Below are 14,507 nucleotides of genomic sequence, written 5' to 3' on the forward strand. Positions count from 1 at the left end.
TAAGAATAAGTGAAAAAAAGCCAAATTGTGTATACTTCTTGCAGCTGGAGCTGAAATAGCTGCTAAGATTTTTTTTCTTCCCAACGGAGAATTGGTACAGTTTGTTATTCTTGCATATTTTCCATGGTGTTGATGATGATGATGTATTTGTATATTGTGACTGATGAGAGATAATCAGACAGGGAAAAAGCACAGAGTTCTCTTGGGGAATTACCTGTCTCTTTTTTTTTTCAGTCAAGACAGAATGTATGACTTTATTACAAGAAAAAAAAGTGTGAAAATGAACTTTCTGTAACTAGGCCATTCTGAACTATGTAGAACCACACTTGAGATTTATAAAAATTACAAATAGTAAAAAAAAAAAAAAAAAAAGAAACATCAACCGCAGTGTTTTTTGTTTTCGTGTCTGAAGCAGCAAGTCGTGATCTTTCTTTCTGTTCCAAACAGACGAGTGTCAGTAAAGGCCCATGAGCGTGGCTGGAAAAATCCACACTTCAGTCCAATATGTTTATTTTCAACACCCATGTCACAAAGACACAAAGTGCTTTTTTTTTTCCCCATCTCCCTTAGTTCTGCTCCTGAATCCTCGGGACTCCTTAGACAGCACAAAGCATCACCCACCCGGACAGTTCAGCACTGGGTGCGCTAATGCTGCAGCCCCAGGCAAGGGGCCCTCCTGCCTAGGAGGAGTTTTGCTCTGCTTTGCATTTCCCAGTGCTGACTTTGCTCCCGCCCCGTGCTGACCCCCTGGGAAGGCTCTGGGACCATTCCCAGCTCTTGCAAGGACTGGGAGAACGAGTTCCCACCCGTGCTAGAAGGAGAATGTGTTGCTGCAAACTTCAGCTTTCGCTCTGACTCACCCCCAAGTGAACCGGACGGGCCCTGGGTGACACTGTCTACGCTCCCATCCGGAGCATTCCAAGGGCACAAGTGGCTGTTTGCTGTTTGCCTGGGAGTGCGTTTGGATGCGATGCTGACGTCCAGCCTGGGCTGACCCACCTTGAACAAACTCCGTCCTGGAGCGGGGTTGGCTCAGCCAGTGCCGGTGCCGACAGCCCCCGGGACCAGGGCCTTCTCGGGGCTGTGCTCTGCTTGCAGAGGCAGCCAGACCTCTCCCTGCTTAACGTAAAATAAAGGATTTCATTTAACAGCAGTAACTTTTAAAACAGCCTGGGGGGCTGCAGGGATTCGCAGGTCTCAACCCCACGCTGGGCTACAGCTCCAGCAAGCGCCAAGCGAGGCCGAGGCGCGCGCGGCGGTCGGCGGCGGCCGTCCGCCCCCACGCCAGCCCCTTCCATTTTCACTTTCCTTTCTCACCATCATTTTTCCTTTGTGCAGCAGCAGAGGAGGAGAAGCATCCGCCTGCGCCCCTCTCTCCACCTCCTTCCCACCCTCCCACGTGACGGCAGCTCCTCGATGCCCGGGCCGCGTCGCCCGCGGCAGCAGCAGCAGCAGCAGCAGCGCTCGGGCGCCGACCATGGGCAGGAGCGCGGGGCCCCGCGTCCTGCTGACCTTGGCCTGCGGTGAGTGACGCTCCCAGCCCCTTCTAGCAGCCGGGTTGTGCCTGGGGCTGTCTGTGCGCTCAGGGGAGGACAGCACCGGACGGGGGACAACTTGAGAGGCAGTTTTGCTGCTAGCAGTTAAGGGTGCTTTTAATAGAGGCCCCCAGTAAGAAGCAAAAGAGGAAATATAGATACAGATATGAATATAGATACAAATATATCTAATTACGGCTGCTGTAGGCTTGATCTGATGTTTTTCCTTGTATTTTTCTTGGTGCTCGCTGAACTCTGGAAGCAGCTCTAAATTGTATTAGAAGTAGGATTTTTTGGCTTTGTGTTTCTTAAAAATAATTCCCAGACCAGCAGAACTGACTGAAATCTCAAGTGAGACAAGCAGAAGGAAAACTAAAGAAAAAGCACTTGAGTCAGTGTTTTGTTTGATGAAGAGCATGGTCGGGAAAGCAAGAACATGGCTTGGGCCTTGGGCAAGGCTGGGGCAGCCAGGGCTTGTCTCCAAGGCCACCCAATCGAAGTCACCCTCAGATCCTCAGTGTGGCTCCAGGGAAATCTGTGCAGCCGGTTTGGTTACGGATGGGTCCCGGCACCCTTAACACCTGTAGCAATGCAGAATCCATGTGGTGAGGAAGGCAACGAGCAGGGAAGCGGCACAGGGATGCGGCACAGGGACTCGGGATCGAGCAGCTCCAGCAGCACCTGCCCTGCTCTCCCGTGTCCCGTTCACATCCAACGGCCTCTACCGCGGCCCAAAAACTAAACGCAAAAGGAGAGCAAAACAAGGCTGGGAGAACTAACATTAACAACTCAGTGGTCAGTAAGGGTACTTTTGGCCAGGAGAGACTTCTTTCCTTGCCTTTTAATCTATCCTTTTATCCATTTTTCCATCCTATCCATTCTTTTATCCATTTCTCCATTTTTTTTAATCCATTCTTTAGTAATTTGTTATAATATTTTGTTAAAGCCACCAAGTGAAGTCTTTCTGTGCAGGTGGGGAATTACAAATATTGAGAGTTTAAGGGATAAGGGCCTGGTGAATTGAGGCTTAAGAAACAATTCCTGTGCCTGAGGGCACCATCTCAGGTCAAAAATCTCTTTCAGCCCAAGCGGCCGGAGTCGGTGAGAATTTCCCCATGGGTGGCAGGAAATGGGGTGGGTTTTTGTGTAACCATTACAAAAAGGCAACCGAAAAATAAACATGGGTATTTCCTCTGTGCAGCATAAAGCAGAACCGAGCACCAGCCTGTTGAGCCATGTGAGTTAGATGCCAGGGGGGTAGAATTTCCCCAGCAAGGGGTTAATTCCCTCAGCAGCTCCAGCACTGCGAGCTTAGGTGCTCGCAGGGAAATGGGGGCACGGAGCGTGGACACTTCCCACTCCAGATTGCTGCCCCGGCACCAGGTCTGACCTGTCCTGTCCCCTCCTCAGAGAATCGGGTGTTACATGCCCAAGCAGATGAAAACCAGGAAAATTTAGGAATATGGAGGGTACATCTCCCTTTCTACACTTCTCTCGCATACGATCGGTGAGGGGTAATCGTGGCCTGTGTTCAGTTCCATACATCTCCTCTCCCCATTTCAGTTTTCGTGAATCTGATTCAAAACCAATCGAGTTTTATTCTGATTTTGTAAATATGCATCCTAAAATGGAGACATGCTGTAACTCAACTTTTGTTGCAGATTTTTGTTCATGCTGAGCAAAAAATAATTAATTAAATGAAAATAAGATAAGTTTGTGAGATTCCAGCCCCATCCACTCTGAATTGCCTCTGGCCTTAATTCATCCTAAAATCTGAATCTTGGCAACCTGCCTGCCCCAAAACATTGGTATTGATTCCTGAAGAACCTCCTTGAGAGAGCCAGCTTAGAATAAACTTTGCAGCCAGGATGTTGAGCAGACAAACACACTGTAAAGCTACACTGCCAGGTACATAAATCACCTTGGGCTATTGGATCCCTTCTGTCTCCAAACTAGAGAATTCATTTCTGTTCTCCAGCTAATCTAGGCACTGAAACACTTAACTACATCTTAGGCTTCATGCACATCAAGGAACCCACATATGTTAGTGATCTATGATTTCTTTTGTCTTGACTTTGTTTTCACAGGGTCTTGTTACATATTCACAATCTAAGATGTGTGAAAGAGCTGTGACTTTTATCTATTTTACTATGTAGGTTTTCATAGTTTTTTTTTTTTCACTTTGTTATTCACATTTAGGGGCCAGATATTTTCTTTTGCCACCAGTTCTGCAAAGAGATGCACTTCTGTAAATGTTATAAGATGGAAGGGCTATTTTTAGATGTGGTCCAAAAAGCTACTGAATGTTTACCCTGAAACTCGTTTCTCCTTTCTGAAGGAGTGTCTCGGAAAGGCCTGGTCTTTCCTAGTTTGGAGCACCCCTTTGGGTATCTCCTGAAGGGAAGCACCGAGCGCTCAAGCTGCTGTGGCTGCAACATCCCCACAGATAAAATCCGGAATCTCCCGGTCTCCCAGACTGCTCTGAATCATTGCGAGGTGTTTACATTACCCCCCTTCCTTCACGTACCAAAAATGTTTCCTTTCCCCAAGCTTTATCGGAGTAACCAGCCGCCCCTCCTCTGCTCCAGCCAGGCCTGCGAGGCCTCTCCGTTAGCCCTTTGCCCACAGCAGATCTCCCTGTGCTCCTTATCCCTGTAAAACCTGGGCACTGGGAACCAGGACGTGAGGCCACGGGAGCTGCCTACTCGGAGCTATGGAGACGAGGGGAGCAGGGAGAAGCCAAGGCCTGGCCCATGGCACATCTCCTGTTACGACCTGATAGCAAAATCCGTGCGGTTATTTTGAGGGTATCAACAGAAATTCTGGACGGTGAAGGTTACCAGACTACTGACCTATCCATTTCTTTACAGCATTTTCCTCTTGCTGTGCTGAAGTGACCCAGGGTGTCAAAACGTCTTCACTAACCACATCCTTCAAACAGACAGATACTTCTGCTCAGCCCCCTTCCCTTTATCGTTCTTCAACTCGTGGAGACACCACGTTTCATGTTAGCAGCACGAGCTCTCTTAAAACGACACCCATCAGCCGCAGAACAACTGTGCAGGCAGCAAGTCGGTCTCCAGTTACAGCGCAACCGCCTCAGACAACAGCCCAGGCGGCGGCAACCACCACGTGTGTGAGGGAGCAGGCGGCTCCAGCGGGGTTCGCCACCACCGGGGCCGGGGACACAGCCGCAGCCAGTCCCTCTTCAAACGGTGCAGGTGGGACAGAAGCACCCGCAGCGACCAACAGGACCGTACACCTTCTGTGCACAACCACCCGAGCCGTGACAAATGAGAGCTCAGCAACTGCTGGGGTAGCTGCAAACACAACCGGAGCGCCTATGCAGACAAAGAACCAAACAGCCATTGTCATTACTACTACAACCACCAAAAAGACAACAGTAAAGACCACCCAAGGGACAACTAATCAAACGACAGCTCCCCAAACTGCAACAACCACAGCCGTGGCCACCACGACAACTGTTCGCCCAAGGAACCAAACAACCATCCCGTCTACTACAACGACGGTGAGACCCACTCCTGCCCCCCAGCCCTCTGCCATCCCCACGGGCACCTACGCTGTTCGCAATGGAAGCACGACCTGCATCAGAGCAGTGATGGGTTTGCAGCTGATGGCTCAAAATATCCAGAAGGTGAGATGACAACATGACAAGGCTGAACCTTGCCATAGCTTTTCATAAGCTGGTGTTAGTTCTATCCTTGTAAAGCAATTTCCAGAAGCTAGCTTGTACCACAAAAAATGACTTGTTTGCTAACAATCTCAGGCCTTTTGCACGCCACAGAGTCTCAGCTGCTGGAGTTCGGGTTGGAATGGTGGCAGTGAGACATCGGGGTGCTTTTTTATTTCACAGCACAGCTGAGATACCTCTTCAGCCATCCCCATTATAAACCCAAACACTCTTGCCTGGAGCCTGAATAGTTCTTAAATGGGTTGAGTATCTAATGCTGATGGAAGCAATTCACATCCCTCACACTGCCCAAAGACAGGCAGAGAGCATTATTCCCAACCTCACCCATGCTTTGGGAATCCCACGGGGAGATTTTTATTATACAATTAAGGTAAAAGCTATGAATGTCTCTGTGTTTCTTATTGATCTTTCCCCTTTCCTCTCCATAAGCAGCTCTGCAAAGTCTTTTTCCCTCCACAGAAACAGCTGGAGTATGTGAACATCAATCCCAACAAGACACAAACATCTGGAAGCTGTGGGACGCGGCAGTCTGCTCTGAACATAACTTTCAGTGGCGGCTTTATAAACTTTGTCTTTGTAAAGGTAAATGGCGCATTCAGAGGGAAGGAGTGTTTAGGTTTGGGGAGCTGAACTCAGGCTGCTTCTGATACATTCCTGGGTGAATGGCTGCAGGAAAAGCCATTTCATCTATCTCTAGGATAGTTTTCCACATGGATATGAGATATTATTATTCTTACTCTTTCCAAGGAACTGCTATCATATCACGATGGATTAATTTAGGTCGTGAGAGACTTTTGGAGGTTGTCTGGTCCAATCCCTGCTCAAAGCAGGTCTAGCTTCAAAGTTAAACCAGATCTTGTCTACTGAATGTCGAATTTTGAAAGGTTCTTCTGTTTAATTGAGGGTAAGTGCCTCGAAATCCTTTCACAGAAAGTGCTAAGGAAGAGCCTATTTACAGCTAGCAATCAAGATACACAAGGTCTATAAATAGTCCCTCTGGAAAAAGTGGATCTGATTTTTACATAGGTAAAGATGGGGTGGGAGGAAAGTCTAGGTCTGCCATTTGGACTGGAGCGGGATAGAGGGAGTTTGGCAGCCTGGAGAACCTGCTCAGGATCAAGGTGTGTGTGCCGGCACCTCTGACTCATGCCCTCAAGTTGCTGTTATGAAACTGTGTCTCGGGGACTGCCCGTATGAGCATGCGGATACTCATCTGCTCCCGCAGATCCCAGGTCACACAGTTCTGCCCAGGTGGAAAGCAGACCTAGCTGTTAAGCCTGAAGGGCCATCTGTGCACGTGGAAGTGCTTAGGAGTGAATTCACCACTGAAGGAAGCAGTTTGCCTAACGTCAGAGTGGAAAAACTCAAACAGTTGAACAACAGCAAAACCGAGGGTAAATACCCTTAAAATGCACTGGAGCAGGGAAACTCAAATACACACAGAAACTTGAGCTGAAGAGAAGGTTGTGCTTTCATAGTGGGAATAGGATTTTTATTTTTGATGTTGTGCCTGTTGACCCCACATTTCCTGATGAGACTGCAATGCATGTGGACTGGGCTTTAACATAAGCCATTGTGGGCTTATAGGATCGTATAATATTACAATTATATAATATAATTATACAGAGTTAAGGGGTGGGAGCAACATGACAGTGCTCGGTCCTATCAAGCTCTGACACAGCCTAACACAAATTAAGGCCGCTGCTGATCCACGTCTTTCAGTTAATCAAGCTAAAATGGCAATTTTAGAGCCTGGTTCCAAGCTCTTCCAGAAGAGGAAACTCCTGTGTTTCCCCCACTGATCATGGCATGGCAAGCTGGAACCCAATTAGTGACAATTAGGGAAAACACAAGTGGTTAATTCACAGTTCATGAGGCTCTCAGATAGCATAATTTGACCTACATCCATAGAAAGTCCTAGAGGCAACAGCAAATTATAGTTCACCTGAATTTTTGGTTTATTAATGCTTAAGTACATAATAGATTTCAATCATCTCATTTGCAGTTTATGGCAGAAAGATTTTTAAAAGCCACAGAGGAAAAGAGGCAAAAAATCAAGGAGCTATTTTAAAACAAAGAATTGTTTCAAACTGTGAGTGTTTGCTTTAAACGTATGCTGCTCACAAGAGTAGCATTTTTAGCTATAAGGATACTTAAAAAAGAATCTCGTGATTTAAGTACCCATAAAAGTACTAGCTCCTAGCAGTGCTAAGGAGAGTGAGAGGAATCCTTAGGAGGTACTTGATCTCCCTTGTCCCGAAAAAGGTGCCTACTGGCACAGCATTAGACAATCCGCCCTTCACTTAAAGATAAGACTCATGAGAATATCAGGGCTTGGCTTAAGAGTTCTTTGAAATACAAGTTAATAAGAAATCTTTTTGCTGCTGTTCCTGATGCATTTAGCCCTTGCAGCCTCTCTAACTCCTACACCGCTGGCTTTGACCCAGGGGTGCTCCATGAGCTGCAGTGTTGACACTTCTCGTTTCCGTCAGGGAAAGCGGAGCGGGATCAAGGCCCGGGGCTGCGGAGCGGGAGGCAGGTCCTGGTTCAGCGAGTTCCCTTCCAGGAGCCTGCTGCAAGGAACTTGAAAAGAGAACGTCTTGTAACCAACCTCACTATGTGAAGTAGGAACAGGTGTTTTCCCCAAGTGAAGTGGTTAACTGTGCCCAAACTGCCAAAAACTGATAGTATTTGACCTATTTGACTAAGGAGAGTGCTGAGACCTTCTTTTCTGGTGTATTTCTTCTTTCCTCTCTTTGAGTTGGTATTTTACAACTTTTCTGCCAAGCCCAATCAAATCTACCAGCTTTAAAACTCTCCCACATGATATTAAAAATGGGCACACAAGAGATATTCACATCAGCTGTCATCTATCCATTAACTACGCTCACCAGTCCCTGCGTGCTCATAACGAGGATCAACATCAATAGTCAGGCTGCTACATCAAGGCTCTTGTTATAACTCCAACTTTGCTCCCTGGAAAAGCCCTTAATGTTGGCTCTCCCTTTGTGACGGTCCCAACGGGACGGCAATCAGATTGCACCAGGGTTTACAGCAGATTCAGGCAAGACACTGGAAATTTTGCTCTGTGGTGTTGTTTTACCAGGTGTTTTCCAAGTCAGCAGTCTGTAGGCAATATGAAACTAGGCCAGCACTGATGGTGTCAGCAGTGGGAGCATTTCGCTGCTCTACAGAAACAGCGAGGTTGCTGATTCCTCATTTGTATTGACTGCTGTGGGTAGACAAAATAGAAAACGAGCAGTATGAGCATGGAGAGAAGAGCTCTCAGCTTGCTGCTGACATCTCCCAGCTCCAAACGATGATGAATTGTGAAAGAGAGGCCAGACCACTGCTGCTTGTTGCAGTTGCTGACTTACAGCTGTTGCTCATGTGAAGAGTGCCCAGGCATAAGCTGCACTGCAGTGCAGAGAGCCCTGAGCACTTTTAAGGGCATCAGGTAGGTTCTGCAAGCAGTCGGACTGCAGGTCAGCACTGATAAATTCAGTGCAAGATCCCTAAGAGAGCACTACAGGGGCTTCAATAGCAGACAGGTCAACACAAATAAAATGCCCTTATTACATACCAGTTAAGCAAATATTGGAATGTTATACCTTGCACAAGTTAACTCCCTCCTACTTTAGGTTAGTGCAAGTGTCACAGTATTACCACAAGTGTCACTAACTGCAGTCCAGTTAAACGCAACTGTGATGGACACAAGATAGCTGCATTACACCAGCTATAACGTGTTAGATGGAGTGATGTAAACCTGCTAGACGGAGTGATTTTAAAGAAGTAATGCATTCAAAAATTGGTTCTCAAAGGTGAATACAGCTTCTGAGAAGCTCTTTGTGACCATTTTGCTGTGGTGAACTGTCTTTTCACAAATCCGAGGATGAAGAAGGAATAAAGATAAATCTTCTTTTGCAGAAAGCGCGAACATACTACGTCAGTGTAATTGAGGCCAGCTTACAGTCTGAAGGTCAGTGATTTTACATTTAATGTTCACAGTGTTCATTTCGTATCAGCCTATTCTTATTACGAGATTTCCTTCTCTGACTACAGACTGTTTCACTCTGATAGGCTTTCATATCTTAAAACATTGAATTTTGCAAATTTTGTTATTTTATCAAGCTTTCACCATGCCATTCATTCCACTTCCAAAGGATGCTATGTGTCCAAGGCCCAGGCTACAAGATCTAGTCATGCTTCAGCTATCTTCCACTGATAGAAACAGAACTTGAGCCAAATTTTTCATAAAATTCTGTGACACTGATATATGTTTAAATATATATTTAATACATAAAACAACAAGGGCCAAAAATGTCAAATTCCCATGACATGTATCGTTCCTCTGTTTTGGCTAGAGTTAGCGGTGATGGAATCCTAAGCGTCTGTTCCTGGGAGAAACCTAACCCTCCCTTGCTGACTTAAGTTGTTAAAATGCAATTTGGAGAAGCATCTTGCCTTTTTTTCCCCCTTTTTCAAACCCAATCTTCAATCTTTGCCAACTTGCCCCTCAGTAATTAAAACAATTTTTTTTACAGGGGAGAAATGTAACTGATACATTGTGGGAAAAACTGTCCATGCTTTAGTTATAGCTACCACTGCTACTCTGACAAAGCACTCAGGCATCCTGTTTTATCTCAGAAAGATTTTGATTTCAACAGAGTTAGTGCGGATTCCTGTTTATCACTCCTGTTTTATGGCCTCCAGGCATGCTCTACTATGCAACCATACAAGAGCAGATGTTTACAACAAAGCTGGGGAATTCCTTTAAATGTGCCAGCAAGCAAGTGTTCAGCTTGGAGAAGAACTTCCAGCTGCTCACTGTGAACATGCAGCTGCAGGCCTTCGGTATTGTCGGGAACCAGTTTGGAAAAGGTACGTAGAAAGGAAGTCTTGCCCACCCTCCGGAGATCTAAATGGGGAGCCTAAGGCAAGCTCTACTTGGCTCCATTTTATTCCTCCCTCCCTGTTTTCTCCCAGAGCAGGCACAGGTGGGTTCCCCACCGCTGCACTGGCTTCCTCCAACACATAACACATAACACGTACAGCTCAGCTCAAAGTCTCTGCTCTCAGTGTAGTCAGATCTTGGCTACTTTAAAAAGTTCTCGATACCCACAACGTCCCACAGCTGTAACAGCAAAACTGCCAATTAATAAAGAATACTTGTGAATGCTTGCAAAGCAGCTCCCTCGGTTCAGAATTAATTTTGTTATGGCCTCACCTCTGGCAGAGACACAGCTTAGGAAGACAGTCTCTCTCTTCAAGGTCAGGCTAGTGTCTGCTAATCGATACCACATCCAAAATTAAATTAGCTTTGCTCTTAATCAAAGGACTGTGAAAGCATTCACTGCTTCTGCAAGAATTCCCCAATGGCCATGAAGCAGTTATGAAAGTGTTATGCATATCTGTTGCATATGCAGATTCTGAAGGGCAAAATCCCCATTGAAGGAATTGCTCTGTAAAATCAGCACATTTCTGGCCTCCTCCCCTTAGGTTTCTTGAGGCGTAGTTTCACTTCTTTTGTTCCAGATTTGCTTATCTTTTAAAGGGGGAAGGAAAAGAAAAACCCCAGTGGTTTCAAGTTCCCTACAGTCCTGTATAGACTTCAGGAGAATTGCATCAAGAAAGAATGGCCTGTGGGAGTCTGGAAAGCTGCAAAAGTGTCCTCTGAACTGCAGTCCATTACATAAGAACCAGCTGCCAGCGTTGATAGCCTATGGTTGCATTAAAGCAAACCTGACAATTCAAGCAGCTCCAGCTTTTGCAGTATTCAAGTGCAGATACTTTTCAGCTCATTTCTTTAATAACACCTTACTTTTACCAATCTAAGCCTTTAAAACACAGAACTAGCAGAAGGCTACGTCTGTCAGTGCATCACAATGAATCAGGATCACGAGCTGGATAAAAAGAGAAGAGGATCTGATTATGGGGAGAGCAGTGTGGAAGCTCTGGGGTTATGATACGATGTCATGGACATGGACATTCCCCAGGCCAACCACCACGGTTGCTGTAGATTCCCATCTGTGGGAAGCACAAGCTAAGCTATAGTGTGTCCCAGCATGGTCACCAGACACTAACGACAGAGGCTTTTTTTCTTGGAGCTGTCAAAATCTGCCATGGAATATGCACAGGGAATGGAAGGGATGGGGGGATGCGTTGGATGTAAGTTAGATTCACTGCTGCGATGGGGTATGTTTGGGGTCCAGGTTACCCTACCAAGACGCCACTCAAAGCATCATGTTAGACATCTTTCTTTCCCTGGAGCCCCAGGAAATTCGTGGGCATTCCTATAAACCAGGTGGAGGAGGTAGGTCTGAACCAGTTGTGGAATAACATATTAGTGACCCATCAAAGACCTTGCCCTCATTCCCAAGCTACACCTAATACACTGTGAATGTAAGACCATTCCTGCCATTGCTGCCTGGGTAAATATTCCACTTATGTCAGCGATCCAAATGGTACCCTCCTTCCATAGGTAAGGCACCTGTTTACCTGAATCTGGAAGTTCTTTTCTAAATTCATGAGTTGGCAACTAGTTAGAAGATGATTTGAAGAACGGTTTGGGTAGGGACTGGCTGAGGAAGTGAGGATAAAATCACATGAATACTATTAAATCAGCTCCCTGGATGGCACTCAAGGTCTCCGTTTTCCTAAGCTCGTCGTGTTCCAAATCAGGAACAGTTATCCATGTATATTCTGAATTAAACAGGGAGAGGAATTGGAACTTGATTTTTCATAGGAAATACAGACTTAACTATGAACATTGCTGTGGTAATGATGTGTGAAGTTACGGGCTCCCTCTCTGGCCTGATCCTTTTTACCACACAGAAGCAATTAGATACCACACAGCAGCATGCTTTGTCCATACAGGATGTGTCCTGCTAATATTTAGACTTGTACTTTGTAGTGTGATGCTCCACATCTGGCATGAGCCAAAAAGTCTCCTACTGTGTAAGCAGAGACGCTGATGGAAAAACAGTTGCCTGTGGACATGACAGAGCAGAGAAATTCTCTAGTGAAGTATGCAGCTATTTCCAAGGAGGCAAGTGTTGTTTTCCTGAGACAGGATTCATCACAGGTAAAAACATATTAAGCAATCCAGGAAAAAGAAGGGTTTTGGGAACTTCTGCTTTGTGTTTGCTAGCTTGTCTAGAATATGGATGAATAGTCTAGGGGAATAGTGATCCGCTATAACACTTTCTGTCATCTCATTTTTCTTGCAGAGGAAGAATGTTATCTTGATAGAAACAGCAAAGCGGTTCCCATCGCAGTAGGCCTGAGTATCCTGGGATTATTTGTCATTGTGCTCGTCACATTTGTGATTTCCAGAAGAAAGCCTAATAGAGGATATGAACGCATCTGAGTTGCCTTTGTACTTCCAAATGTGCATCGCAAGCAGAGAAGTTGCAGGAGTTTTTGCATTTACCTACTAATCTCACCGCCCTTGAAGCCTTATTTTTAAATGGGATGATACCACGTGTTTAAAACTAGTATTTCTGGAGCGATTTCCTTAAGGTGGGAAGGGGAGGACGCACCAACTACCTTAGGCTATACTTCAAATTTAGATGTAGTTCAGAGGACCAAGGTTAGGAGCCTAAATTTCTCATATTACCAATAAAGGAGGCAAATCAGGCTACCTAGGCTAGATGCCTAAAAATAGCTTCAAGCTTAACCATGACTCTCCCCAATAAAGTCCACCAGTTTTCTTACAGATGGTATTCAGACTTACTAAAACAGATAAGTCCAGTAATATATGATTTCCAGGTGAACATGAGACATGTGCAGCTACAGACAGCCCTGCTAAAACCGTGTGGCCGCACTGTGTATGCTAAAGTCTCAGGACAACTATGAATATAATTAAACAAAAGAAAAAATAAAGTGTTTTCAGTTTAGTGTGGAAATAAATGAAATAGAACTGCTAGCCCATCATTTATTTCCATAAAGTAACAGCACAGACCTGGAGCAATTAGGAAGGACTATGGAATCACTCTGGATTTTCTGGGTAAAACTGATGTCCTTATTTTGCTGCTTTAATTTGTCTTAAGTATTTATAAAGGTAGCTTTGATATTTTACTTGCATTTAACCATTTAGAATTTGCTTACTTAAATCAGGAATGAAAACAAATCTTTCTATTCCATGCCTTATTAGCGGATTCCGGTCTGTGTCAAGCAGGAAATAGGAGTGGATGGTCATACTGTTTCATAATTGCTGTAAGATGTAGCTGTGGAAGTAATTAACATTTTCTAGAAATGGTCCCTTTGAGTCTGCAGGAGCCCATAAATAAGATACAGACAATTTGGATTTTTACACTTGGGAAAACATAAGACAGAGCCAAAACAGCTGTTAGCAACAGAGGCAGTTGCTTGCAAGGTAAAGCAACCTTGCTTGAATGACAAACAACTCTTCAAACTTCCAATACAGATGAAGCAATCTGAATGCTTTGACATTTCAAAGATTATTTTGTAAAAGGCTCTAGCAGTGTTAACTTCAGTGCATTTTATCCAGTTTATTTTCACTCTTCTTCTTCCCCCCAGAAACGGGCATGTAGCCCCCTGCCTATAGTTTACTGCCTCACTCTAGTTCTCAGGGTGATTTTCCTGTTAAGGTTCGTCTCATGTGAAAACCACATGGTTACCAGAAGTTTCTATCTGCTTTCAGAAAAAGTTTGGGGAGTTTTGAGCCTGTTGCTTGTGTTGTTCTAATGAAACCTTTAGTGGAAAGAAAAATGTCAGCTTCTGCCTGTCAGATGAAGTGAAGCTTTGAGTCGCTTTTGAGTTATGTGTAAAAAAGAAGGCTTTAATACTATATGAACAGCTTTAATACTATTCATCTGTTGTTTATAGAGAAGATTCTTAGACTCACCTTTTCTTAACACTGTAACAGATAAGGTGAACAGTAAGAAATCTATGGAAGAGCTTCCATTCAAAATGAGCCTACACACGCAGCTCTAATACATGTACATAATGCTGAAGAGTTACTGTCTGGTTACTAGACTAATAACCAGACTAGTAACTAATCCTAATTAGTTACTGTCTGAAACCGTTCCACGTGGACACAGTAATATCAAACATTTTGTACTGTCTAAAAGGCTCAGCACAGCGCACGAACTGACCCTAAGCTTCCTGAGCAGGGATCGCTAGACATCTTTCTCATCCGCAGCCAAGTCCTGGTTCACATGCTCACTGCATCAGCTCTGTACAGCTTGCCACTTTTATTGAATAAAAGTATTTTCCTGTTACTTTACCTACTGAAA

General features: G+C 45.0%; 1 protein-coding gene across 1 annotated transcript; it reads left to right on the forward strand.

The window, feature by feature from the left end:
• The first annotated feature begins 1,450 nt into the window (after nt 1-1,450).
• LAMP3 (lysosome associated membrane protein 3) lies at nt 1,451-12,962 on the forward strand. The gene is made up of 6 exons (XM_010213937.2): nt 1,451-1,523; nt 4,406-5,190; nt 5,707-5,829; nt 9,175-9,226; nt 9,961-10,128; nt 12,477-12,962. Exons 1-6 carry the CDS (start codon nt 1,478-1,480, stop codon nt 12,614-12,616), a joined length of 1,314 nt encoding a protein of 437 aa, XP_010212239.2. The 5' UTR covers nt 1,451-1,477; the 3' UTR covers nt 12,617-12,962.
• Nucleotides 12,963-14,507: the final 1,545 nt, after the last annotated feature.

Source organism: Tinamus guttatus, unplaced genomic scaffold (genome assembly GCF_059628265.1).
Source record: "Tinamus guttatus ecotype Peru unplaced genomic scaffold, ASM5962826v1 Tinamus_guttatus_pri_ptg000198l, whole genome shotgun sequence".
NCBI lineage: Eukaryota > Metazoa > Chordata > Aves > Tinamiformes > Tinamidae > Tinamus > Tinamus guttatus.